Raw genomic sequence first — 24,632 nt, 5'->3', positions numbered from 1 at the left:
ATCCCAGCTGAGTGATGGAGATGTTTCTGGGAGGAGATGAGGGGAAAAGCAATATTTAAAATGGAAAGTTTATTTTACTCTGTATCTGAAGAAGCCATTACAGAATCAGTAAGATTCCCGAGGACACTGGAGTTATCCTATTCCAGAGCTTGTCTTGTTGGGAAGAATAACAGAGGTAGATTTTCAGCAACTTGACACAAGTGGAGTTTGGTACTGGTTGTGATAGCTAGATTTTGCTGTGAGAAAAAAGCTTTGGAATAATTTTGTAAATAATGCATTTTACAAGGAATAATAATATATATATATTAATTTATATGCCACCCCTCTGACTGGCTACTCTGGGTGGCTCCCAACAGAATATCAAAAACACAATAAAACATCAAACATTAAAAACCTCCCTGTACAGGGCACCAGGCACATTTTGTACCTAAAGATTCTCCATTTGCGAGCACCTCAAAAAGTCTGGGTGCCATTTTTTGTGTCAGGTTGACACTCAATGACTACTGAAATGTAGGTGCATTGAAGCCTTGTACAGTAGTGTATACAAAAAAAATTCCTTCCAGTAGCACCTTAAAGACCAACTAAGTCAGTTCTTGGTATGAGCTTTCGTGTGCATGCACACTTCTTCAGATACACTGAAACAGAAGTTTCCCAAGTTTTCAGTGTATCTGAAGAAGTGTGCATGCACACGAAAGCTCATACCAAGAACTGACTTAGTTGGTCTTTAAGGTGCTACTGGAAGGAATTTTTTTTGTTTTGACTATGGCAGACCAACACGGCTACCTATCTGTAACAGTAGTGTATGTTAAGGATAGACCATATGGTAAGGAGTTTAATAATAAAGAGTGTTTGAAAACTGAAGTATGGTACCAATATTTTTATTGTAAACACAACATTAAACATGTATTAATAATTTCTGATAAAAATGATATTCACAATCGTGTCACTTATGTGAATTGCATATTAGTTCATGTTTATCAAAATGATAAATAAAAAGTGTTGCTGAACCCTCCTGTGGCAACTAGCCATTCTCTTTTGGCGCCCACAACCCAGGTCCCAGAAGCCACTTGGCTCCTAGCTTTTCTACCCCAGTTTCTAACACTGGCTGCCTTCAGATGTCTTCTAAAAGTCAGGTTGTTGTTTATTTCCTTGACATCTGATAGGAGGGCGGGTGCCACTACCGAGAAGGCCCTCTGCTTGGTTCCCTGTAACTTGGCTTCTCATAGGGAGGGAACCACCAGAAGGCCCTCGATGCTGCACCTCAGTGTCCGGGCTGGACGATTGGGGGTGGGGGGTGGAGACGCTCTTTCAGGTATGCAGGGCCGAGGCCATTTAGGGCTTTCAAGGACAGCACCAAGACTTTGAGTTGTGCTCAGAAACAGATATTTTGATTATTAAAAAGTCTTCTGTCTCTGAGATTCTTCTCAAAGAGTTAGCCATGGTTTTATATATTTAAATGTGAAAGGCAAGATACCATCTTTACTTTGATATACTGTGGTGGTTGCCTTAGTTTCAAATTTATTAGCATATTTAGTTGTCCCCCCAACCCCCCCACCAGTATACTCATTTTTGTTTTCTTACATAGAGGCTGACTGATGACTGGTATGCTCTATATACAGAAATAGTATATGCTATTGTTTTAAGTGAGGGAATTATTTTTTCTAGCACAGTAGTGGCCTTAAAAGGGGGGGGGGGGAATGGGACATTTTATTAATGTTGAAGGGGTGTGTGTGTGTGTGTGTGTGTGTGTGTGTGTGTCTAGCTTTCTTCAGTTGTTGTTTTTCATCTAAAACAAGTTGAGCCCTCTTCCCATCTACCAGAAATATACACTGCTTAAACTGAGCATTTTGGCCTCACTAGATATGGTAACCTGGATTTCGTCAGGTGCAGAATTGTACTGAGGTAGGTTATACAGGTTCCTTTTTAAAGCACAAAGCAGTTTAACTTGGTCTCCTTCGAAGGTAGGAGGTAGGAGGCCAAGGGGTCTTGGGACTCAGCTGATCTTTAAGAGTCATACTTGGCAACTCACTGTGACAGAAACGTGGGCTTAGGGATGTGAGCAAATAGGATGCTGTCCACTTGGCTGCACCTTGTATTATGTGCAACCTGGGGTAGCTTACTTGCAAGTAGATTGTTCAGAGAGACAAAAGGTTTTCCATATATAAATGTTCCTGAAGCAATTCACAATATATCCAGTTAAAAGGACCTCAGGTATCAGGGGTGGAGAAAACATCTAGCTGAAATCTTGGATAGCCGCTAGATAGTAAAGGGGATAGTTTTGTGCTAAATACACCGATGGGTGATTAATTATAAGGCAGCTTCTCTAATCCTTATATTGTAATGATTAGCATAGGCCATAATAATAATACAAAATAGAGCAAGGATCTTGTGTGGATGTTTTGCATTGCTGACTGAGAGTGTGAGTTCTGTGCAATACATACTGTGCCAAATCATAGATATATAGTCTGTGTGTGTTTTATATATATATATAATCCGTCGTCTTCTACCCTGTTTATTATCCCAGTCCTGTAATCATTACTGTGGTTATCTACTCATATGTTTTCTTGGGTAGAGGGAGAGGAGATAGCAGAAATAAGATGGGAATGTCATGAACTGCAGTGTAAACTGATCCGACTGCTTCTCTGAGTTGCATTTCTTCCTTCCCTCCCCCTCCCCCTTTTATGTATAAAAAAACACTTCTTTACACGCAAGCAGATGAAAAGTCATGCCTTAGGCACTGGAAAATTTAAAAGTCTTCAAGAAGTCAGATAATTTTTTTCTATTTTGGTTTGCTCTAATCAACAGCAGAGAAGAGCCTTGCGTCTTTTGAAAGCTACCGCCTGTAAAAGGGAAAAGAAACAACATTGGACACCATATGTTATCTATTTTAAACATTGAACCTGCAAACACATACTGTACATCTGGGATAGGGAAAAGTGCTTCAAAGATGCATTATAATTTATCCAGTATATGTTAGAAAAGCTAATTTAGAAAAACTATGGATATTCAATTACAGACTCCATTAAGGAACGGTTCGTCAATGAGCTTCAGTCAGCTACATTTGTCATATTAAAATTACTGATTTGAAGAAAAATTATTTGTCTTTAGATAATTTTAGAACAAGCATTCCCTCCCGAGCACCCAAGGAGAGCCTGCTGGATCAAGCCCAGTGGCCCACCTAGCCCAGCATCCTGGTCTCACAGGGCCAAGCAGATGCCAGCGCTCTGCCTCTACGCAGGACATGCGTGTGCCCTCCCTTGTGGTCTTCAGAGGCAGACTGGCTCTGGCAAGGGAGCTCCTAGTGCACAGCCCTCGTAGCTAGCTGTGATTCCCAGCAATGGTATTCAGAGGCGTCTCACCTCTGATATGGGAAGTAACACACAACCACCGTAGTGGTAACCACTGACAGCCCAAACCTCCATGAATCTGTCTGACCCCTTTTAAAGCCATCCTGGTTGGTGGCCACCCCTACATTTTGTGACGGCAAATTCCATAGTACAGTGTGTGAAAAAGTGCTTCCTTTTCCCCATTTTGACTCTTCCAACATTCTGTTTCATCGAATGTCCCCAAATTCTAGTATTATAAGAGTGGGAGAAAAGTTTTCTCGGTCTAGTTTCTCCACACCATGCATAATTTCTATCATGTCTCTTCTTACTCACCTTCTCTCTCAACCGGTAAGCCCCCAACACTGTAACCTTTCCTTGATCATTTTGGTTTACTTTTTCTACATCTTTTCCAGTTTCGAAATACCCCCTTTGAGGTGAGGAAAGAAGAACTTTATTCCAAGTGTGTTTATAACTAGACATAAGAAGTCCAGAAGAAAGCAGAATTCTTTGGGGAGGAACCATTTTTATCTGTTGATATACCGCAGTTGTGGTGGAGGAGAGGATAACGGGGGAGAAGAAACTAAACTGTGCCCTTCTTCGTATTTGTTCTTAACTGGAATAAGCATATATGAATACAGTGGTACCTCGGGATGTGAACAGGATCCGTTCTGGAGCCCCGTTCGCATCCCAAACGGAACGTAAGATGCGACAGCACATCTACATGTGCACGGGGCGCATTTCGCCGCTTCCATGCATGCGCCTGACTTCATTTTGAGCGTCTGCGCATGCTCGAGCGGCAAAACCTGGAAGTAACGCGCTCTGTTACTTCCGGGTTGCCGCGGAGTGCAACCTGAAAGCGCTCAACCTGAAGCACATTCAACTCGAGGTATGACTATAGCTGATTCTGTAGCTCTCTTCTACAAGTTTAAAGACCAGAAAATAGCATTATCCTTCCCCACTTCGTAGGTACTTTAAGCTTGTGGAGCTAATCATGAATGGAAAGCCAGTAGTTGAGACCAGAAGCTGCGAGGAAGAGTTTGAAAAGGGAGTCATGGAATTGTATAATCACTATGCTATGATGTGTAAAGTATTTTCTAGCTGTATGTAAAAATATTTTTCTGCCCTCTTACGGGTTGAAAATCCTTCCTTTCTAACTTAGGGATAGTTTTATTTCCCCCCCTACAAAATTGTGTGCTCTCCAAAAGACCAAATTTGTTTTTAATTCCTGGAAAGTTGGAGTTTCCTCATGTTACAAGTTCCAAGTGCAAGTGAGGGTTTGATAGCTATTTCTCACTGGAAAAAATGTTCTTTAATTGTAGCGTTGCAACAGATACTTGACATCTGTAGAAGCAATGCTGGTATTCTACAAGAACTCTTTTAATAGTTTTCTCTCAAAGCCATGACTATATTTGACTTTTGAATGGGAATTGTGACTAATATAATCACAAACACCATGTGGAAATGATTTTTGTGCTGAAGCTGGGCAAAGCACATCTAATGGTCCTCTTCTCAGCATCGAAGCTGGGCCACATTGCATAATATAAACACAATGCCTTTGTGGGTGGGGCTACAAGTGGATGGAGTGTCAACATGAGGATGCTGCTGAAAAGGCATATTCCTTTGGTGAATTTGCCTTCTTTATCTGTAATATTTAGGAGCCCTTACGCCATGTTGTGAAGTCATTCTGAGAGTTTTCATGTCTCATTCCTTATCATAGGCTGGTGGAGAGAAGAAAGAATGCAATGGTGTCATTGCATAGGGCAAGCGTTATGGATGATGACATTTTTGGTGGTACCCCCATTTTGCATTTAATGTGTAACTTGGTTGTGATTCTGTTTGTTTTCCAACCCCCTTCCTTAATCAGTCAGATTTATTACTTGTAAAAGGTGTAATTTTGCTTCTTAAGGAAATGCAACTATTTTGGTTTGAGATGAAATAATCCTATAATCTGGTAAATCTTCCCTTCTCCTGTTTATAGCGAAATCATAGCACATGACTTGAATGGAGCTCATGCTCATGTAAATATATATAGGATTGCACCCTTAGTGTTCTAACTGTCTCAAAAACCAAGTGCCTAGTTGGTTACCTGGTCACCTGAAATTCACAGTCAACAGCTAAAAAAAATTATGATTGTTTTTTCCATCTTTGTCCAAGATTGAATCCTGAAGGTTTCAAATGTTTGTTACGCAGCAGTGCATGATCCATTGGACAAAGGGTGCATGTGGAAAGAACATTAGATTGGGAATCTCCATTTTTGTAGTTTAGGAAAATCTACAGAGGAATTTGCCTACTTCTGTTATCAAAGATGTCCTGGCTTGCGTGGGACAGGGAATTTAATCCAACTATTTGTGTGCATATGAAATTCAGTATCATAATTGAGTTATCTATTTAGCATGTTTAACCTATTGTCTTCTGGACATTTACAAATGATTGTATTCTTGTGTCTCCCATTTACTTTATATTACGTTTAAGTCTGCCTGAACAATATCCAATTCATTTTTTTTTTAAATACCATTTACTATTTAATCTTCTTAAACTGGGGTCAAGCAACAGAGGTGCAATGGACCAACTTCTGAAGCGTTGCCAGCCAGGACAGAAAGTGGGGGGGGGGGCATTTGTTATATTTTGCAAAGCTACCACTAAGTATTTGAGGGGTCTGAGGATTGCACCATTTGGTGGAATTCATGGTGTTTTGGTTCAGACAGAACCAAAGCTTTGGCAACCCATGGACAGCTAGGAGTCTAAAATGACTCCCAGGCTGCACACGTGGTCCTTCATGAATTTAGGAGGTTAGGGATTGCAGTAGCAATTAGCAAATATATTTATAGGCTAGAATATCTAACGACACATGTCCAGGGCTGGATTTAGGTTTGATGAGGCCCTAAGCAACTGAAGGTAATGGGGCCCTTTATATGTCCAGCTGTCCTTTGTCAACAACAAATTTTCACTGGTTTTTTGTGTTGAATATATGCTATATGGTAATTTATGAACCTAATAGGTATCTAAAGCCATTTGCACATAACAAAATATGTCTTTAATCAAAGTAATTGTTGAACTTATCTTATATTTTGGAAATGTACATCTAGTTTCCCCACCCCCCTTTAAATTTTTTTGGGGGCCCCAAGACAGTGGGGTCCTAAGCTACAGCTTGTTTAGCTTATACGTAAATCCGGCACTGCACATGTCCATGGTTGCAAAGGAAAAAATAGTTAAATTTGTTGTTGTTGTTTACTTCTTATATAGTTTAGCAGGTACTGATAGAAATGTAACTTGATTAGTGACCAATTATTATAAAATGCCAGTGTGAACTACCGGTAACTTTGCACAGTGCAAAGTAGCTAACTTTTGCAGTTTTCCTACAGCCAACAACAGTTTGTCCTATTGTTTTTCCTCCTCTTTCAGGTTCTTGATTGTTACCATCCATTTGCTGAAGTGCCCCGAGTTGGTCAAAGCCATGTATGCCAAACTGAGCAATCAAGAAAGGTAACCCCAAAAACCAATGTGGGTTTCAGCATTTAGCATTCCATATAGAGTATCCTGTTCACATGATTTGAAAAAAAAAAGTGTGGTTTCATAGTTGGCACAGAATCTCTAAATACATGTTTCTATGTCAGTAATGGTTTTAAATTGGTTGGTTAACATTACAATTTAGCCACAACTGGCAGGGATTTAGATAGGGGTTGCAGAATCCAGGTTGGCGCCCTTACTCTGTAAGAAATGCACACACAGAAAGAGAAAATGAAGACAAGATTTCATGCTTATGCCTTGATTTCATAAGTGCACCGCACCCTGTTGTATTTTATGGCTCAACTTATACAGCCATTTAATAGCTATTGGAAAAAAAAACAGATTTGCACCAAATAACTTTAGATATGCTTCACTACCTTGCAAAGGAAGTGCAGAATGAATGCGACAATGCATTCGTGCCGTGTTCTTTTATATCTCAGTCAGCACAAACATGCACATAAATTCTGTGTATGGAAAAGAGCAAGTGTGCTACTCTTCAAAAAGGAGATGGGTCGGGTAGAAGTTGCACATTATGTATATTGTAGATTCTGACCTCACTTTATATATTTTTAACACAATCAGGCAGGCCTCATTAAAAAAAATATAAGGAGATGTGGGCCAGCAACTGGCTGCACCACTATTTAGTGAACAGAAACCTGAAAGCCAATGCAATTCTGGGCTGCATCCGTAGGAGTATAGCATCTAGATCAAGGGAAGTAATAGTGCCACTGTCTTCTGCTCTGGTCAGACCTCACCTGGAGTACTGTGTCCAGTTCTGGGCACCACAGTTCAAGAAGGACACTGACAAACTGGAACGTGTCCAGAGGAGGGCAACCAAAATGGTCAAAGGCCTGGAAACGATGCCTTATGAGGAACGGCTAAGGGAGCTGGGCATGTTTAGCCTGGAGAAGAGGAGGTTAAGGGGTGATATGATAGCCATGTTCAAATATATAAAAGGATGTCACATAGAGGAGGGAGAAAGGTTGTTTTCTGCTGCTCCAGAGAAGCGGACACGGAGCAATGGATCCAAACGACAAGAAAGAAGATTCCACCTAAACATTAGGAAGAACTTCCTGACAGTAAGAGCTGTTCGACAGTGGAATTTGCTGCCAAGGAGTGTGGTGGAGTCTCCTTCTTTGGAGGTCTTTAAGCAGAGGCTTGACAACCATATGTCAGGAGTGCTCTGATGGTGTTTCCTGCTTGGCAGGGGGTTGGACTCGATGGCCCTCTTCCAACTCTATGATTCTATGAAAGGCGGTTTAGGTTAGATTAGCACCCTGTGGATGGGATTTTTCTCTGGGGAGCGGAGAACGTATGATGAATTACTCTGCATTCCTCACCCCACTTACATGGGAGTTAGCCCCATTGATTAGACATAGTTAGGATTACAGTCTTAAGTGAGTATGTTTTTTACTCAACTAGTTTTTACTGATTTTGAATCTGAAGCAAAAGCTGAGCTTTTAACTTGGCTTGAGGCCTGCCCTTACCATTTAGTTTATATGCTGCACTTAACCTTAAGTCGATGAGGACGCAGGTGGCACTGTGGGTTAAAGCCTCAGCGCCTAGGACTTGCCGATCGAAAGGTCGGCGGTTCGAATCCCTGCGGCGGGGTGCGCTCCCGCTGCTCGGTCCCAGCGCCCGCCAACCTAGCAGTTCGAAAGCACCTCCGGGTGCAAGTAGATAAATAGGGACCGCTTACTAGCGGGAAGGTAAACGGCGTTTCCGTGTGCGGCTCTGGCTCGCCAGAGCAGCGATGTCACGCTGGCCACATGACCCGGAAGTGTCTCCGGACAGCGCTGGCCCCTGGCCTCTTAAGTGAGATGGGCGCACAACCCCAGAGTCTGTCAAGACTGGCCCGTACGGGCAGGGGTACCTTTACCTTTACCTTTAACCTTAAGTCGAACCTGTGGTAAGCTTCCACTGAGGTTTTTAAACGTATAAGTTACCCTTTAGTTTTAAGATGTCAGTTTCATACCCTAAATTTGAAACTGAACTACGGTTGTAGCTGCGGTTTGCTGCAGCCCCCCAAGGCTGCCCTGCTAGAGTTAGAGCAGGAAAAAAAGGTTCAACAGACTTCTCACCCCTAGGATGCCACTCCTGAGCTATACTTTTTACAGGGTTTTAGATTAAGCTCCTGCCGCCCATTGCCTTTCCCCTTGTTACAGGGGAACAAGTTGTACTTTAAGAAAATACATGAATAAATGGTTGGCAAACACAGTACTTGCCCTTTCCATGCCCAACCCTCTGACTTGCTTGTTACCTTGACAGTTTCTTCCTGGGCCTTAGACTTTACATCAGCTTCATAAGGAACAAGCAAAGCTGTCAGTTATCACTTTTCACTGTTGGTGCCAGCAGTAGAACTGTCAGCAATAGCAGGCAAAAGAAATCAAGCAGTGTATACATTTTATGAAACAAACAAACAAATAACAATATAAAAAGTTGCCAGGGGGCTCCCTCACACAGAGCCTGCCACTTCTGGCTGCAGCCCTAGCAGCCAGAAGGCAGTAGAAGGGGCAGTGGAGTGGCCTCCTCCTGCGTTTCTAGCTTGACATTTTCTTTTTTTTAATAAATATTTATTAAAGTTTTTTTTATAAAAGAAATACATAGATAATAAACAACATTACTTATATCATAACAAAATTTCATAACTTGTTTGGGCTTCCTCACGTCTCCTGCTCCCACTTACATCGTTAAAAAGTTTTTTTTCAAGCAAATTATCATCTTGTTTACAATCTTATATCCACTCATTTAAGTATAGTCTAGCAATTCTCCGAAAGGTTTATGTTTTCCTTAATCTCATTTATCATCAAGTTCCAGTCTAGTTTAGTGGTGGTCAATTATTTATGATCAAGCATCCTTCTTAACATTCAACCAAATTACAATATTTTTGTAAATAAATCTTAAATTTCTTCCAATCTTCTTCAATCCTTTCTTCTCCCAGGTCTCGGATTCTGCCAGTCATCTCCGCCAATTGCATATAGTCCATCAGCTGCATCTGCCACTCTTCCAGTGTGGGTAGATCTTGTGTTTTCCAATTCTTAGCGATGAGTATCCTTGCTGCCGTTGTTGCATACATAAAAAATGTTCGGTCCTTCTTTAGCACCTTCTGGCCGACAATACCCAGAAGGAAGGCCTCTGGTTTCTTAGTGAAGGTATACTTAAATACCTTTTTCAACTCATTATATATCATTTCCCAGAAGGCCTTCACTTTAGGGCAAGTCCACCAGAGGTGAAAGAATGTTCCTTCATTTCCTTTACATTTCCAACATTTATTATCAGACAAATGGTATATTTTGGCAAGTTTAACTGGGGTCATGTACCATCTGTATATCATTTTCATTACATTTTCCTTCAACGCATTACATGCAGTGAAGTTCAGCCCAGTGGTCCACAACCTTTCCCAGTCCTCAAACATAATGTTATGCCCAATATCCTGTGCCCACTTTATCATAGCAGATTTAACCATTTCGTCTTGTGTGTTCCATTTTAACAGCAAGTTATACATTCTTGATAGTACCTTAGTCTTTGGTTCTAACAATTCTGTTTCCAACTTTGATTTCTCCACCTGGAACCCTAACTTTTTGTCATTTTTAAAAACTTCTTTAATCTGAGCGTAATGTAACCAGTCTCGCACTTTATCCTTCATTTTCTCCAAACTGCAATTTCCAATTGTCTCCATCTTTTTCTAATATTTCCCAATATTTTGGCCATTTGGCCTCCATATTGGGTCTTTTTCGGGCCTTAGCTTCCAGAGGGGAAAGCCACCTCGGAGTTTTATTTTCCAATAAGTCTTTGTATTTTGTCCAGACATTAAATACTGCTTTCCTGACAATATGGTTCTTAAAGGCCTTATTGATCTTAACTTTGTCATACCATAAGTATGCATGCCAACCAAAAGCATTGTTAAAACCTTCCAGATCCAATACATCAGTGTCTTCGAGAAGTAGCCAGTCTTTTAGCCAGCAGAAAGCTGCGGCTTCATAGTACAGCTTCAACTCTTGCAGGGCAAAGCCCCCTCTTTCTTTCGCATCAGTTAATATCTTAAACTTAATTCTGGGCTTTTTGCCCTGCCAGACAAATTTAGAAATATCTCTCTGCCACTTCCGGAAGCACTCCGTCTTGTCCACAATTTGCAATGTTTGAAACAAAAACAACATCTTTGGCAATACATTCATCTTAATAGCAGCAATTCGGCCTAACAAAGAAAGCTTCAATTTTGTCCAACTGTCCAAGTCTCTTTTAATTTCAGACCAACATTTTTCATAGTTATCCTTAAATAGACTCAGATTTTTTGCTGTTATATTTACCCCTAGGTACTTTACTTTTTTAACCACAGTTAGTTCTGTTTCTCTCTGAAACCGTTCTGACTCTGTATCTGTCAAGTTTTTCCCCAACACCTTAGTTTTCTGTTTATTTAGTTTAAATCCCGCCACCCGACCAAAGTCTTGAATCAGTTGTAATACTCTTTTTGTACTAGATTCTGGCTCCTGCAGAGTCAAAACTAGGTCATCTGCAAAAGCTTTAAGTTTATATTGTTTCGCTCCGACCTGAATCCCTTGCACCAATCGGTCCCCTCTGATCATATTCAGGAGCACCTCCAGAACCGAAATAAATAACAGAGGGGAAATCGGGCAGCCTTGTCGTGTACCTTTTTCAATTTTAAACTCTTCTGTAACCACATTGTTAACTATCAATTTTGCCTTCTGTTCTGAGTATATTGCATCAATCCCATTCTCAAAACCCCGTCCCACTCCCATTTCTTTTAAATTTCCCTTCATAAATTTCCAAGAGATATTATCAAAGGCCTTCTCCGCGTCTATAAAAATTAACACTGCTTTTGTATTTATGTCTGTTTGCAAAAGTTCTAAAATATCAATAATGTTCCTTGTGTTAGCAAACATGTGTCTACCTGGGAGAAAGCCTGCCTGATCTTTATGAATTACTTCATTTAAAACTCTTTTAAGTCTACTTGCCAAAACATCAGCAAATATTTTGTAATCCACATTTAAAAGGGAGATGGGACGATAGTTCTTGAGTTGTGTCTTTTCAGTTTCTAATTTTGGTATCAATGTGATAAAAGCTTCCTTCCACGATTCCGGCGCCTTCTTTCCCTCCATAATTTCATTACTGACCTCCATCAATGGTTGTATCAAATAGTCTCTTAGTGTCTTATAATACTTGGAGGTCAGGCCGTCTGGCCCTGGAGATTTGCCCAATTTCATGTTCTGAATGGCTTGTTCGATCTCTTGTCGTGTTATTTTGCTGTTCAGGAGTGATCTATTTTCTTGTGACAGTTTTTTAAGTCCATTTTTCCCCAAAAAATGTTTAATCTCAACCTCATCCTGCGGCCCTTGAAAGTATAATTTTTTGAAATATTTCTGAAAACACTTTCTAATCTCCACGGGGTTCTGAATGTTTCTTCCTTCAATTTCCAGGTTTGTGACTATATTTAACTTTTGTCTCTTCTTCAACTGCCAGGCCAGCAGTTTCCCACATTTGTTTGCCGATTCAAAAGTTTTTTGTTTCATTAATTTAATCTTCCACTCTATTTCCTGGTTCATCAGTTTAGAATATTGTGCCTGATGGAGTTTAATTTCTCTCAGAATCGGCTGTGACTTCGGGTTTGATCTTAACTTCTTCTCTAACTCTTTAATTTTCTCCAAGATCTTATCTTTCCTCTCATTTTGTATTCTTTTCTTTACAGCATTCTGTTGTATCAAAAACCCCCTCATCACGGCTTTGCTTGCGTCCCAGATAATTCTTTTTTCCACCATAGTGTTCATGTTTATCTCAAAGTAGTCCTTCAAAACTTTTTGGGCCTTCTTAATGGTCTCCTGATCTCTAAACAAATTGTCATTCATCTTCCATCTAAAGGAACCGGTTGGTAATAATGTCATGTCCATTTTCAGTGCATTATGGTCGGAGCAGGTCTTTGGGCAGATTTCCACTTTCCTGACCTTAGGTGCCAGACCTCTAGTTATCCAAATTTGGTCGATTCTTGTCCAAGTCAGCTGGGCTTCAGAAAAGAATGTTCCTTCTTTTCCCAAGGGGTTCTTCGTTCTCCAGATGTCAATCCAGTCCATATTGTCTGTCATTTCAAAAAAGGTCTTTGGTAGTCTGCCATCTTTCGTGACATTTTGACTTTGTGACTTATCCATATTAGTTGATACGACCCCATTCATATCTCCCATCATAATGATGTTGTCATAGTCCAGATATTCCAGCATAGTCTCGTGCAACTTCTTATAAAATTCGGATTTCCCTTCGTTTGGTGCGTAAATTCCTAATAACAAAATCTTCTCTCCTTGATGTTGTATTTCGATTTGCAAAGTTCTTCCATGTTCATCTTTGAATAAAAATTTAGGTGACAGGCTCTCTTTTGCATATATCACCACGCCTCTCTTCTTTACTGTATCTGAAGATATAAATTCCTGACCAAGTCTTTTGTTTATTAACACTTTTCTATGGAGCCTAGTCACATGTGTTTCTAGTAAGCAAATAATGTCCAATTGTTCCTTTTTTAATATATGAAAAATTTTCCTCCTTTTTTCCGGAATGTTACAGCCATTTATATTCCAGCTCAAAAGTTGCAGAGACATCCTGAATAAATCTGGTTATTTTTCTGGGGGTGGTACCTTACTCACTGGGTCTTCAGAATCCAAGGGTGCGGGTGCCTCTGGTGCTCCAGGCCCTGAGGGTAATTCGAGTCCTTTTTGAAGGTCCTCTCCGTACGCGTTCAGAAATTTGTCTCTATCTTCCAATGTTCTAATTTTAATCTTCTTCCCTCTAAAAGTAAAGGATAATCCTTGAGGAAAGTCCCACCTGAAGATGATTGAGTTGCTCCTCAACAATCTTGCTAGTTCCAAGTACTCAGATCTAAGATCCAAAAGTTGTTTAGGAATGTCCTTGTAAATTTCAATTTTTTTGTCCAAGATGTCCAGTGACTTTCCGTAGTGCAGACCCAAAATCTTGTCCCTTTCCTCCTTTGATCTCAATGTTATCAAACAGTCTCTGGGTTTGTCTTTCTTTATAAGTCTTCCAAGCCTGAAAGCTGATACAATTTTAAAGTCTTTTTCCTCTAAGTTCCAGGACTCGGAAAATATTTTGGTCAGAAACTCAGCTAAGTTGTCTTCTTCCACTTCTGGTACCGACCTTATCCTTAAGTTAGTCTCCCTGTTCCGCAATTCAATCATAGAAAGGTAGGTCTGGTGTTCACCTACTTGTTTACTGAGTGGTCTCACCTCTTTCTCTAACTTTCCAATTCTTTGGCTGGTATCCTCAGCCAGTTTACGATTTTCACCTGTAGCCTCCTTCAATTCTCCAATTGCTTGTGCATTCTGTGCCACTTGTCCAGTTAGTCTATTTAAACATTCTGTGTTTTGGTCGATTTTGAATGTTTGCTCATCGGCTTTTTTATCCAAAGATTCCACTCTCTTGTCCAAAGATTTTTCTCTAAAATAGAAACAGTTGTTCCTGAGGCCATATCTTCCAATTGTAGTTCCTCAGTTTCTCCTTCCCCTGCCCGTGGCAGAGAAACAGCTTCTTCCTCAGAAAGCAAAATAGGCACAGACGATCTACGTGACTGTAAGGCTGAGGCTAAAGTTGTTTGTCTAGTTCTTACTCTATGTTCCTTTTCTTTAGGCTCCTTTTTCCTTGCACCACTCATTCCAAAGTTATCTAAAAGTCAAGGTCAAGCTGAATTATTCCCATGAGAAAGAGACGGCCCAGATGGTGACAGTCAGACAGGAGGCCGGGAAAGAGAAAGTAGAACAATGCCACTGCTGTAAATTCCAGAACCTCTAGGGGGAGCTTAAAATGTCTTTCGGGAAGAGATCAATTCCAGTAAAATTCATAAAATCAGAATTAATGTCCAGGAACCTTCAAATAATAAGTTTTAGCAGAGTTGGTATTAAAAGAACACAATGTCTCAAACAGTGCTTGCTGGTGTTCCAAATGGTGCCTCAAAGTAGCAAATCCAAACCCCCTCAGATTGTTTCCAAATTTATATTCAAAATATCCAGATCTGCAGACTGACTGCTACAGTTACTCAGGCAGTTCCAGCACCTGGGTTTCTTACTTAAATTGTAATTCCAATAGAAGAGGATATCACAGTCCAAGTCAAAAACATAAAATCCAATGCTTACAGTCCTTATTCTATTTCAAGAGAAGTTCAGTGGGTGCTCAGATCCATTAGGTTAAAAGTTCACTCTCTGCCTCCACTCCTCCTGCTCTTTGCTTTGAAGTTCAATAGCAGCGGAAGACGGACTTCCTTTTTTTTTCGTCACTCCGCTTTCAGCCAAATTCAGTAACTTTAAAATCTTTAGATTTTTTAAAAGTCCTTATTACTCACGGGTTGTTGCATTTCCGAAACAGAATTTCCAGGAAGAAAGGTCAGCGCTCACCGGCAACAGCTACGCGGCTTCGCTCCGTTGATTGCGGAACGACCCTCAGCGCCGCTACCCCCTCCGCGATCCGGAGCCCCTTACGGGGTTCCCTCAACGTTTTGGGGGCAGTTCCTGGTGCCCACCGGGTCCCAAGACCACAGGCTTGTGCCGCCTGCGGTTTTCCGATGTGGGTCTCCGCTTCGCCGTAGCGGATGACCCGTTTTCAGCGGAGCTTCCCTCTCCTAGTTAGAAGAGGGCAGCCATTACCGTTCGCGCCGCCTAGTCTGCTTTTTACTGCCAAGAGGGGCTGGCAAAGAAGGGACCAAGTAATCTGTCCAACCTCTAAAAGCCCCTCATATAAGAAATAGCAGAGAATTTCATTTTACAGGCTAGTAAGTTTTAAGACTTGGGATATAGTTTGGGAATCAGGATTTGTCTCAAGGGAACATCTTATTAATTGAACAATAATTGGCCAACTTAAATTGGGGTGGGGGTTGTTAACATTTTGTAACACAAGAATTGGGAATACTGTAACCCAGGCAGTTGACTCCTTGTGAAGTTAAAGGAGTATATTCATGTATCTTATCAAACTGTACTGCCTTTTAAATTTGGAAAAAATGAGGGTTATCGTTTGGGGAAAAGATTTTGGAACTTCTTCAGAGAGGTGGGGCCGAAAATATAGGAGCCAAAAAGCATTTTTCTGCCAGTACATCATTGAAAGAGACCTAATTTAAGATACTCTAGTTAATATGTGAAAAATCAAAGAATGAATATATGGAATGGATATGTTTGGATGCTTGAAATGTGGAATGGTGGATGCAGACTTATACGTTATGAAGATGTCCCACAGTTCAAAATGATTGGGTTCAAGTTATAAGGATCAGTTTGCAAACTGACATACTAATAATGGTTCTAAATTGTATAATGAATGTACCAAAGAAACCTGGTAGTTAATCTTTTGCTAGTGGCCAGCATATTACTTGTTCAGTACTGACAAAAATTGTCAGCTCATTCTACTGGAGCAGCAGACTCCAGCCTGGTGCCCTGTTTTGGAACACAACTTTCATCTGCCCCAGCCAGCATCTCCAGGGGTCAAGGATTATGGGAGTTGTAGTCTTAAACAAGAAAGAAAAACAAAAAATGGGTCATTTCCTGAATTTAATAAAAGAAATATACCACACATCTGGTATAGACTGAAGGATAAACTGAGTGAATATTACCTCTTACTTCAGTTTAATTGTTGTAAACCACTCTGATTTTTTTAAAAAAATGAGTAGTGGTATATAAACATTTTTATAACTAGGTAAGTAAAAATCATACTTAAGGTGTGGATTGGAATTTCTTTGGTCAGAAACTCCATGAGGCATCAGGAGATCTGTGGTGGCCTAGCAACTGTGGTGTAATTTAAATATATTGACTGTGCCCTCCATTCGGTATACTTCAATGTAAATAAGCAAGGCTTGCATTTTTATTCTAGGGCTTCGTTTTTAGAATTGATACAGTCAGAAATTGGTGAGAACAATACAGTTATCAGTGCAGAAACAGCCAAATTTCTTGTAAGTTGTTTCAAGGAGAAATGTCAAGCCGTGCTCATATTGGCTCTTGCAGCAAATGATGATGATGATGAGGTAAGTATATTTTTATCTGATGTTGTAAACCTGATGAAACGTGATCTGATGTGAAGTTAAAGCTCTGTGAAGTGCATTTAGCTCTGTGGCTCACATTTGCATTTACCAGTTCAGCTCACTACAGACAGTTACTCTGTACATGTCCTGTAAGACATTATTGACAGGAAAGCAGACATTTTTTAAAAAAATGTTAATCATCTGCACCCATGGATTTTTCTGCTGTCTTGAAACAAATAGGGATGTTCTGTGGGTGGGCAAACAGCGCATGAGCCAATTTATGAGATCATGGTGATTGAGTCTGTAGTATCAGGTGCATGAAATATCAGAGATGTTTGGATATGCATGTCCTAGTAATAACTTGTAGTATTGCCACACAGTTGATATATTAGCTGATACAGTTCGTCCTAATACTTGTGGCTAGATCACATTGAAAATTACTTGTACTCTCTTAGACTACAAATGGGGGATTCCTTTGTTTGAATTCTTCCCTGTGGGAAGGAAAATAGCCTTCTGAGTTGAACAAAATGTCAAGGAGAAGGCTGGGAACCATATCTCTTTCTGAAATCTAGTTCTTTATAGATATTTGGAAAGGAGGAAAATATACAATTATACCATCTTCTCAAATGGATATAATCCAGGAACAGATTGATCTGTTTCTGTTAACTGGTTTGTTCATGCAGTTTAGAAAATCCTGGATTTATTATGATCTTTATCCAAACATTAACATTTCTCTATCTTATAGACTGGATTTTCAGTTGCAAGGGTAATTCCTGTCTTATTCAGGAAAGCCATGATATAACACACGGCTCTGCCGCTGTAGCCCATAATTATCGCTTTCTAGTCTTAAATTTTATATAATCTGTTTTCTGCATATGATGATTTGCAATTACCACAGTTGGTACAGATCAATCCAGCTGCAGTTAGACAATTCCAAGCAACAGCTCTCAGGTTGAATAAATAATATGCAAATGACAATAATTTCTCTTTCTATCTAATCACAAATACTACACATTATTTCAAATGAATATTTATTGAACTTTAATGTAAATATAATTACTTTGCCACAAACTATTTAATTCTGTTGCAGAACAATCTTATATTGAAAATAATGTAGCTAAAGACTTTCTATATTTCTTTATTTCAAGTTTGTTTTTAGTTTTTAGAGTATCACCCTTGCAGCAGTATTTCTGTTCTTGATTATGTATTTGTGATTCTGAGGTTGATTGGATATTTGTAGTCCAATATGCTCATTTTTATGGAGGTTTGCATTTGACTATGTTACAAGGCTTTTGAGTTAGAAAAATATCAGTACAGTGGTACCTCAGGTTAGGAACTTAATTCGTTCTGGAAGTCTGTTCTTAACCTGAAACTGTTCTTAACCTGAAGCACCACTTTAGCTAATTGGGCCTCCTGCTGCCGCTGCGCCACCGGAGCACGATTTCTGTTCTCAACCTGAAGCAAAGTTCTTAACCCGAGGTAGTATTTCTGGCTTAGCAGGGTCTGTAACCTGAAGCGTCTGTAACCTGAAGCATATATAACCCGAGGTGCCACTGTACCAAAGAAGGTTGTAAAAAATTCTGCACAAGGGTAATAAAATTTCATTGCCAAGAAAAACTGAATTCTGCAGTCTGTACAAAACAGGCGGTTTTTTTGTTTTGAATAAACGTGCATTTATACTACATTGGGACAAGGAACTGTGTTTGCAAGTAAAGCTTACCGCATGACCATTTGCAATATCCTCTAATACCATCTGGCAATTTCAGTAGGCATTTGCTGCCATAGGTGCTAGAAATTTGCTTCTTAAGTAGGTGAAAGCTGAGGTTTCAAACTGTTGCCTGTTTTTCATAGGAAGCACTAGTCACGATTCGGCTTGTTGATGTTCTTTGTGAAATGACATCAAACTCTGGACATCTGGAATGTCTGCAGGCTTGCCCTGATTTGCTTGAGGTGACTGTCAGTAAGTAAGAAGCACACACATTTTTAAAAATGTAATAATCTAAGGAGTAATGCTTTGTATTTTATTTGAAATTAGGTTTTATAAGGAACACTTGATAGTTGTGACCAACAACTTAAAAATAGGAAGCAGAAAGTTGATAGCATGTCTTCCAATATTTACCGTATTTTTTGCACCATAACACTCACTTTTTTCCTCCTAGAAAGTAAAGGGAAATGTCTGTGCGTGTTATGGAGGGAATGCCTACGGGTGGCATGCCTACGGATTTTCCTCCTCTAAAAACTATGTGCATGTTATGGTCGGGTGCATGCTATAGAGCGAAAAATACGGTATATTTGGATGAAAAAGGTATTGAAAGGTTTGCTAGAGGATTAGCTAACCATCAGGTAAAACGTATAAGCTTTGCTGCTATATATGTTTATTCTAAGATATTGTGTATCTTGTATTAAAAAAATTAAATATATGAACCAATTTTCACACACTACTTTCTGCATGCCTTTATTCTTCACATTGTACAGAATGTGTGAAACAGAATTGAAACTTGAATGCTCCTGTGAAGTAATTTGGTAGTAAATGTTATAATACCTTGGTGTTATGGCAGCAGTTGGAGCTGGAGAGGAGCACAGCCAGAACTTTTCAGCAGCGTGCACTAGAGTTGGTTCACATTAAATTGTAGTTTGTTTTTAACTCTGATTCTATGTGATATGTGAACTACACTTATGAATTAAAGGACTCTTTTGATTTCTTATCTATTGTACCAGAGCAGAGGAATAAACAATAATTTCTAAAGTTGCACACTGAGCAATATTTGCTACTTTTGGTGTAAAAGAGTTTACCAGTGAGCTTAGAGATCAATAAGTACTTTTATGAATTTTCACCCAAATAGCCCAGCTGACTAATTAAACACATAGCATAGAACATTGAAACCATATGTTAATGTTGAGGATTCCCAAACATTCTTAGCCAGCAAGTTTTAAACTATTTATGTAGCATATTTAAATATGCTGCAAAATACATTCAACTTGATGCTTGAAATGTTGGCTAACTTCAGGAAACTGCAGTAATATGACTCATTATACCAGCCTTAATTGAACCAGTGCATTTAGAACATGAGTTAAAATATCACATACAGGAACCTGATCTTGAACAGGAATATCTTGTCTAATGTATTTTCTGTTTTTACTTTTCGGAATGATTCCCAGGATACTCTCGGAGACCTCAAATACACACACATCACCCCTCTGACCTCCTCATGCCACCTTTCCCCTTCTCGGGTTGTGCCCAGATTCTCCTTCAGCTCTCTGTCCTTGCAAAGAGGACCGTCTGGTTCCCCTCCTGGGGAGACTTCTGGGACAAACTATTCCAGATTTTAGTAGTGTTTCTTTCAATAGCAGTAAGATGTAGATTGATTTCCTTTTGTAATTATATGTTAATAACTATGAAGTAAAACAAAACTTAAGTATCATGGGCATTATGAAGAATTTTTTTAAAAAAATAAGACAGAATTATTTTCTCTGTTTAGAAACTTTGCAGCTTACACATCTTGCTGGGAAGCAGAGCACAAACATCTTCACAGTGACTCATTCTGGGCAAGAACAAAGCTGTCATCCAGCTGTGGGGTTTAAGTCACATCTAATTCGTTTGATTGGAAATTTATGTTACAAGAATAAGGCTAACCAAGACAAGGTAAGAAAAGCTAAAGACTGTAAGCAATTGGTTGTGCAGTTCATAGTACAAAAAGACATTTATATCTTAGAAATTTTGCAAAAAAAGGCTCAAGTAAGTAATAAATATGGTATGCTGCAAGGGTGCTTTAAGTCAGTTGTAATATTTAAAATCACTTCCATTAATTCCTAGTGTTTCATGTAGGACTGCATGTATATGCTAAAAATACCAAATTTCTACTTATTATAGGGAGGGTAATAGCTCTGACTGTGCCCCCCCTGCTCACTTTTGAGATTTCATGAGGCAGTGTCTGCAAACTTTCAAGCATAGCTTCAGAGCTGTAGGAGCTAATACTTTTGAAAACAAACATTGAAACTAATTTCAAGAAACTAATTCTCCAAGGCAAATTGGGATGGAGATGATTCATCACATATCTTTTAAAATAGATTTGATCTGTCAGCAAACTCAGCCTCCATTGGGAACAGGGGTAGCATTTAGTGACTCAAATTCCCCATAGTTCAAAGGTGGGTTTATAAGCCACTGACTAGTTGAGGCTTGAGAAATCTTCAGATTGTCCTATCTCAGTTCATTAAGCGAAGAGGTGCACAGACCTTTTGCCCACACACACAGTCCCTTTCCTCTTCCCTTTGTGCCTTGCAGCAATTAAACAAGGAAGGCTCTTATTAACATATTTCCTTGTTTCATCTGAATTGGGAAACTGATTAGCAGATTTGGAACAAATCAAGGTGTTACACCACCATTTTTAGAAAGTGTTTAATTGTCCCAAACTGGTAGCCATAGTTTCCTGCTTTAGATAAAATGGGAAACTATAAACTGTATATTTATTTCCTGCTTTAATTTCCTCTTACATGAATAATGGAGTGAAGGGGCTTTTTGTGCAAGAAAAATGATTGTGCATACCGTGGCTTAATAGGCTGAAATATTATCTGACCTGCGGCAGTGTCGTTTTCCATTTCACTATATAGAAAAATTATTGCCATTGTGTAGGTGTTACAGCATTTAATACATTTGTAAACCAATGAAAATAGCTCACTGAGCTGAAATAAGTGCTTTTTACAATGGTTTTTCACTTCTTGTTGACAACTTGTGTGAGGTTGTTTTTGGTGAGGTTTGTTTCTTCATAGTTTCCCTTGGGGAAGAATAGTCAAGTTTGAAATACTTGGAATTTTGTTTGGGTGTTTTTTTTCTTACTGTGAATTTCAGTTCCCATTCCTGATAGGAATGACTCCCCCTACTGGAGACAGGGAATCTTCAGCTTGCAATGTCCTCTCTAGAAGGGAGGGGTCATCCCATCTCTCCAGGCAGAATAACAGAGCAGAATAACACCTCAACCCTACAGCAGCTGCCCATACGCCAGCCCCACTGCTGGAGCACAGGACACTCAGACACAAAACATGTGGTTAGACAGCAATGCAAAAGTTAATGTTCCAGAACTCCTCCCCATATCAATCAATCAATCAATCAATCAATCAATCTACAAATCAACCACAGCAGCCAATAAAGTCAAAAAATTATGCAATGCATAGAACCAGAGGAAGATAGAGGAGGGTGGAATGACACCCCCCCCAATTACAATATATGTAGGTCTGCCTCTGAAGACAGTTAATTCAATGGCCAGGTTGCTCTCCGGGGCAAGCCAATGGCACTGGGTACCAATTAGTTTCTGGACCCAATTCAAAGTGCTGGTTGTGACCTATAAAGCCTTAAAACGGCTCAGAACCACAAGACCTTAAGGGGCATGAGGTTCATACCTCTGTATAAACCTACTTGGACCCTAAGATCATCCTCTGAGGCTCTTCTCTGTGTGCCTCCTCTACAGGAGGTCCAAAGCAATCCTGATAATTTTTTTGAACTAAGGAAGGCCTTCCCCCTTACTCATGCTCACCTGCTCTGACAAAGAACCTGGAGAATCACCAAAGGCAGCTTGCCTGGAATCTCCAAATGCATAGATCTCCTCTGTGCCAACACTGCAAGGAGAAAGGCTGCCCTGCAGAGATGCAGTCATCCTGTGCATAGATGCAGAGAAAAGGTGGGAAAAGCAATGCGACTGAGCACACTGCAGCACCTGCTCAAACTCCCAGTTAGCACTGGAACCCAAAGGTGCAGTGATAATGCAGCCAGTCGAAACTGCTAGACCAACAGGTGCAGCGATCACGTCTCTAGGAGCTGCTGGGGCCATCCCAGGAACACTGAGTTGCTGAAACAAAATGGCGTTCCTGCTTTTTTTTAGAAAGAGGCAGGAAACGCAAGCTCCTGGCCCTGTGTCGCCTCTGTGGACTCCTCCTGTGCCTGCCTGGCAATCCAGTCAGAATCCAGCTTCTCCCTACAGTCTCCCCAGAGAACAGGGTGGGGGATAAAAACAAAGAGAATGAAGTAGAAATGAATAAGCTGGAGGAGGCAGCCAACAGGAAAACAGAGACAATAAATTCACTCAGAAAGATGATACAGCAATAGGACGAAGGAGAGGACTAGGCAAAGGGGAAATCCACACAAAACAAGCACTCCTGCAAGTGTTTCTCTCCACACACACAGAGAGACACAAAGACCCAACCATCCCTTGAGCAGGCAGGGTCATTGGGAGAGAAGGGGTTGACTCCTCACCTCTGGAGAGGACCTTGCAAACTGAAGACCCTGCCTGTCTCCATAGGGGGAATCCTCCTCTTTCAGGAATAGAAGCATCCCCCTCCATCTGATGAACATTCTCTGCACCTGGCAGCTTCTGCCTTACATATATGCTTACTTTATTCTAAGGTCTTACAAGAAATGGCATGCAGTCAGTGGCTAAGTGGCTGTGCCAGGATGTCCCCCTGCCTTGATCCAACAGGGGAGTTGCCCATGTGAAGTGCACAAGCCACATTTTCTGTGTTTTTACCCATTGCTGCTGCTATGTAGGAGCAAATCACAAGGAAGCAGTTTTGTGGCAGCATATATAGCAATGGTAATGTGTAAATTGGTCCAAAGCTGTGTGTGTTTTAAAAAGTCTGAATATAGAATGGATGTAAGAAAAAAACTTGGATTTTTTGCCAACTAATACTTGCTTAAAAGATTCATTTGTAATTGTGAGACTAGAGAATTGGTGAGTTTTAATAAGGACAGATCTTTCGACAACTTTTAATATGTTTGAAGGGGAATCTTGCTGAATTAACAGTGATACTTTGTAGGTGAAGAGGGGATTGCTGTACAATGTCTCCATTCTTATTCAGGAAGATGCAGGAGGTTGTGATGGACACATGGTCAATTGTAAAACAAGCTGTCCAGCTAGATTTCAGTTCTCTTGCCTCATTTAATTTCTGGATGTATAAGTACTGAGGAAACTAAAGGCTGAACAAATGTTGATTTAAATTGAAACTTTTAGAGAGTGGAGTCTCAAAGATGTGAAGAAAATGGACATAATTATACTGATAATGTTGTTATAGGATCTTTTAATTTGCCAGTGGGATTTGTATTTGCCTGGAGTAATTGTTCTCAAAATCAACCTATGAAAGGGGGTGGGGGGGGAGAGAGGTGAAATTATGAAATCCTCTTGGATTACCTCATACAGTACTAACAATTGTTAAGTGAAAGGTTGAACTGTCAAACACACCCTGTAAACAATTTCTGTAATCACCACCATCATCTTCATTATCATCATCACAGTAAAATCCACTTCAGCCCTCATTCTGTAAGGGTGACTTATGTGTGTAAGCATACAGATACAAATGCTTATCACTGGTCCCTTTGCATAGGCTCACCTGGGTCCCTCTGAACAGGTCAGATGTGCCTTTTTGGAAATACCCATTCCCATCCATGTCCGCTAGTAGCACACAACTGTAGCAGGATCAGGAATGATTTTCTTTTTTGTTTGTATTGCCTAATTAAGGAATCAGTGAAACCTATCACTGAAGGAACTGCTTCCCCACATGGGGTTTGCTAGCTAATGCTTTGCATGCACAGAATGATATGTTGTGGAGCAACAGGGTCTTCCTCAATGTTCAGAAATGTGTCGAATGATCTTCACCTTGATTTAGATGTCTCGTGGCTGGGTGGTGGTATAGGGCCGTGATAGGGGCAGCATTGAACATGTAAGAAGTATTTCAGGCAAGGGTTTTTTTTTCCAACTGGAACTCACTAGAACTTAGTTCCTGCACCTATCAGGTGGGTGCCATTG

The 24,632-nt window shown here is 40.1% G+C and overlaps 1 protein-coding gene and 2 long non-coding RNA genes across 5 annotated transcripts in view; 1 reads left to right on the top strand and 2 right to left on the bottom strand.

Annotated features, from left to right (window-relative positions):
- The window catches only part of ATXN10 (ataxin 10), a 78,034-nt gene that overhangs the window by 29,851 nt on the left and 23,551 nt on the right, over positions 1-24,632 (top strand). For all 3 annotated transcript variants that reach the window (XR_014564201.1, XR_014564202.1, XM_083738822.1), the window contains exons 6-9: positions 6,729-6,809; positions 16,695-16,841; positions 18,693-18,802; positions 20,322-20,485. Coding sequence is in view for 1 of the 3 variants with exons in the window: in XM_083738822.1 (XP_083594948.1) it covers positions 6,729-6,809; positions 16,695-16,841; positions 18,693-18,802; positions 20,322-20,485 (502 nt within the window). In the remaining 2 variants the exon portion in view is untranslated. The remainder of the gene's footprint in view (positions 1-6,728; positions 6,810-16,694; positions 16,842-18,692; positions 18,803-20,321; positions 20,486-24,632) is intronic.
- Positions 488-4,899, bottom strand: LOC310844662. Its single transcript, XR_014564221.1, has 2 exons — positions 818-4,899; positions 488-556 (listed from the first exon to the last, which is right to left on the bottom strand). It is a non-coding gene; the product is annotated as an uncharacterized lncRNA (long non-coding RNA).
- On the bottom strand, positions 8,088-16,688 carry LOC310844668. The gene is made up of 3 exons (XR_014564228.1): positions 15,485-16,688; positions 8,726-9,388; positions 8,088-8,346 (listed from the first exon to the last, which is right to left on the bottom strand). It is a non-coding gene; the product is annotated as an uncharacterized lncRNA (long non-coding RNA).

The sequence above is a fragment of the Podarcis gaigeae genome, assembly GCF_964106915.1.
Source record: "Podarcis gaigeae genome assembly, chromosome: 5".
Classification (NCBI taxonomy): Eukaryota; Metazoa; Chordata; class Lepidosauria; order Squamata; family Lacertidae; genus Podarcis; species Podarcis gaigeae.
Note: the sequence above shows the minus strand (reverse complement) of the source record. Positions and strands in the feature narration are given on the sequence as shown.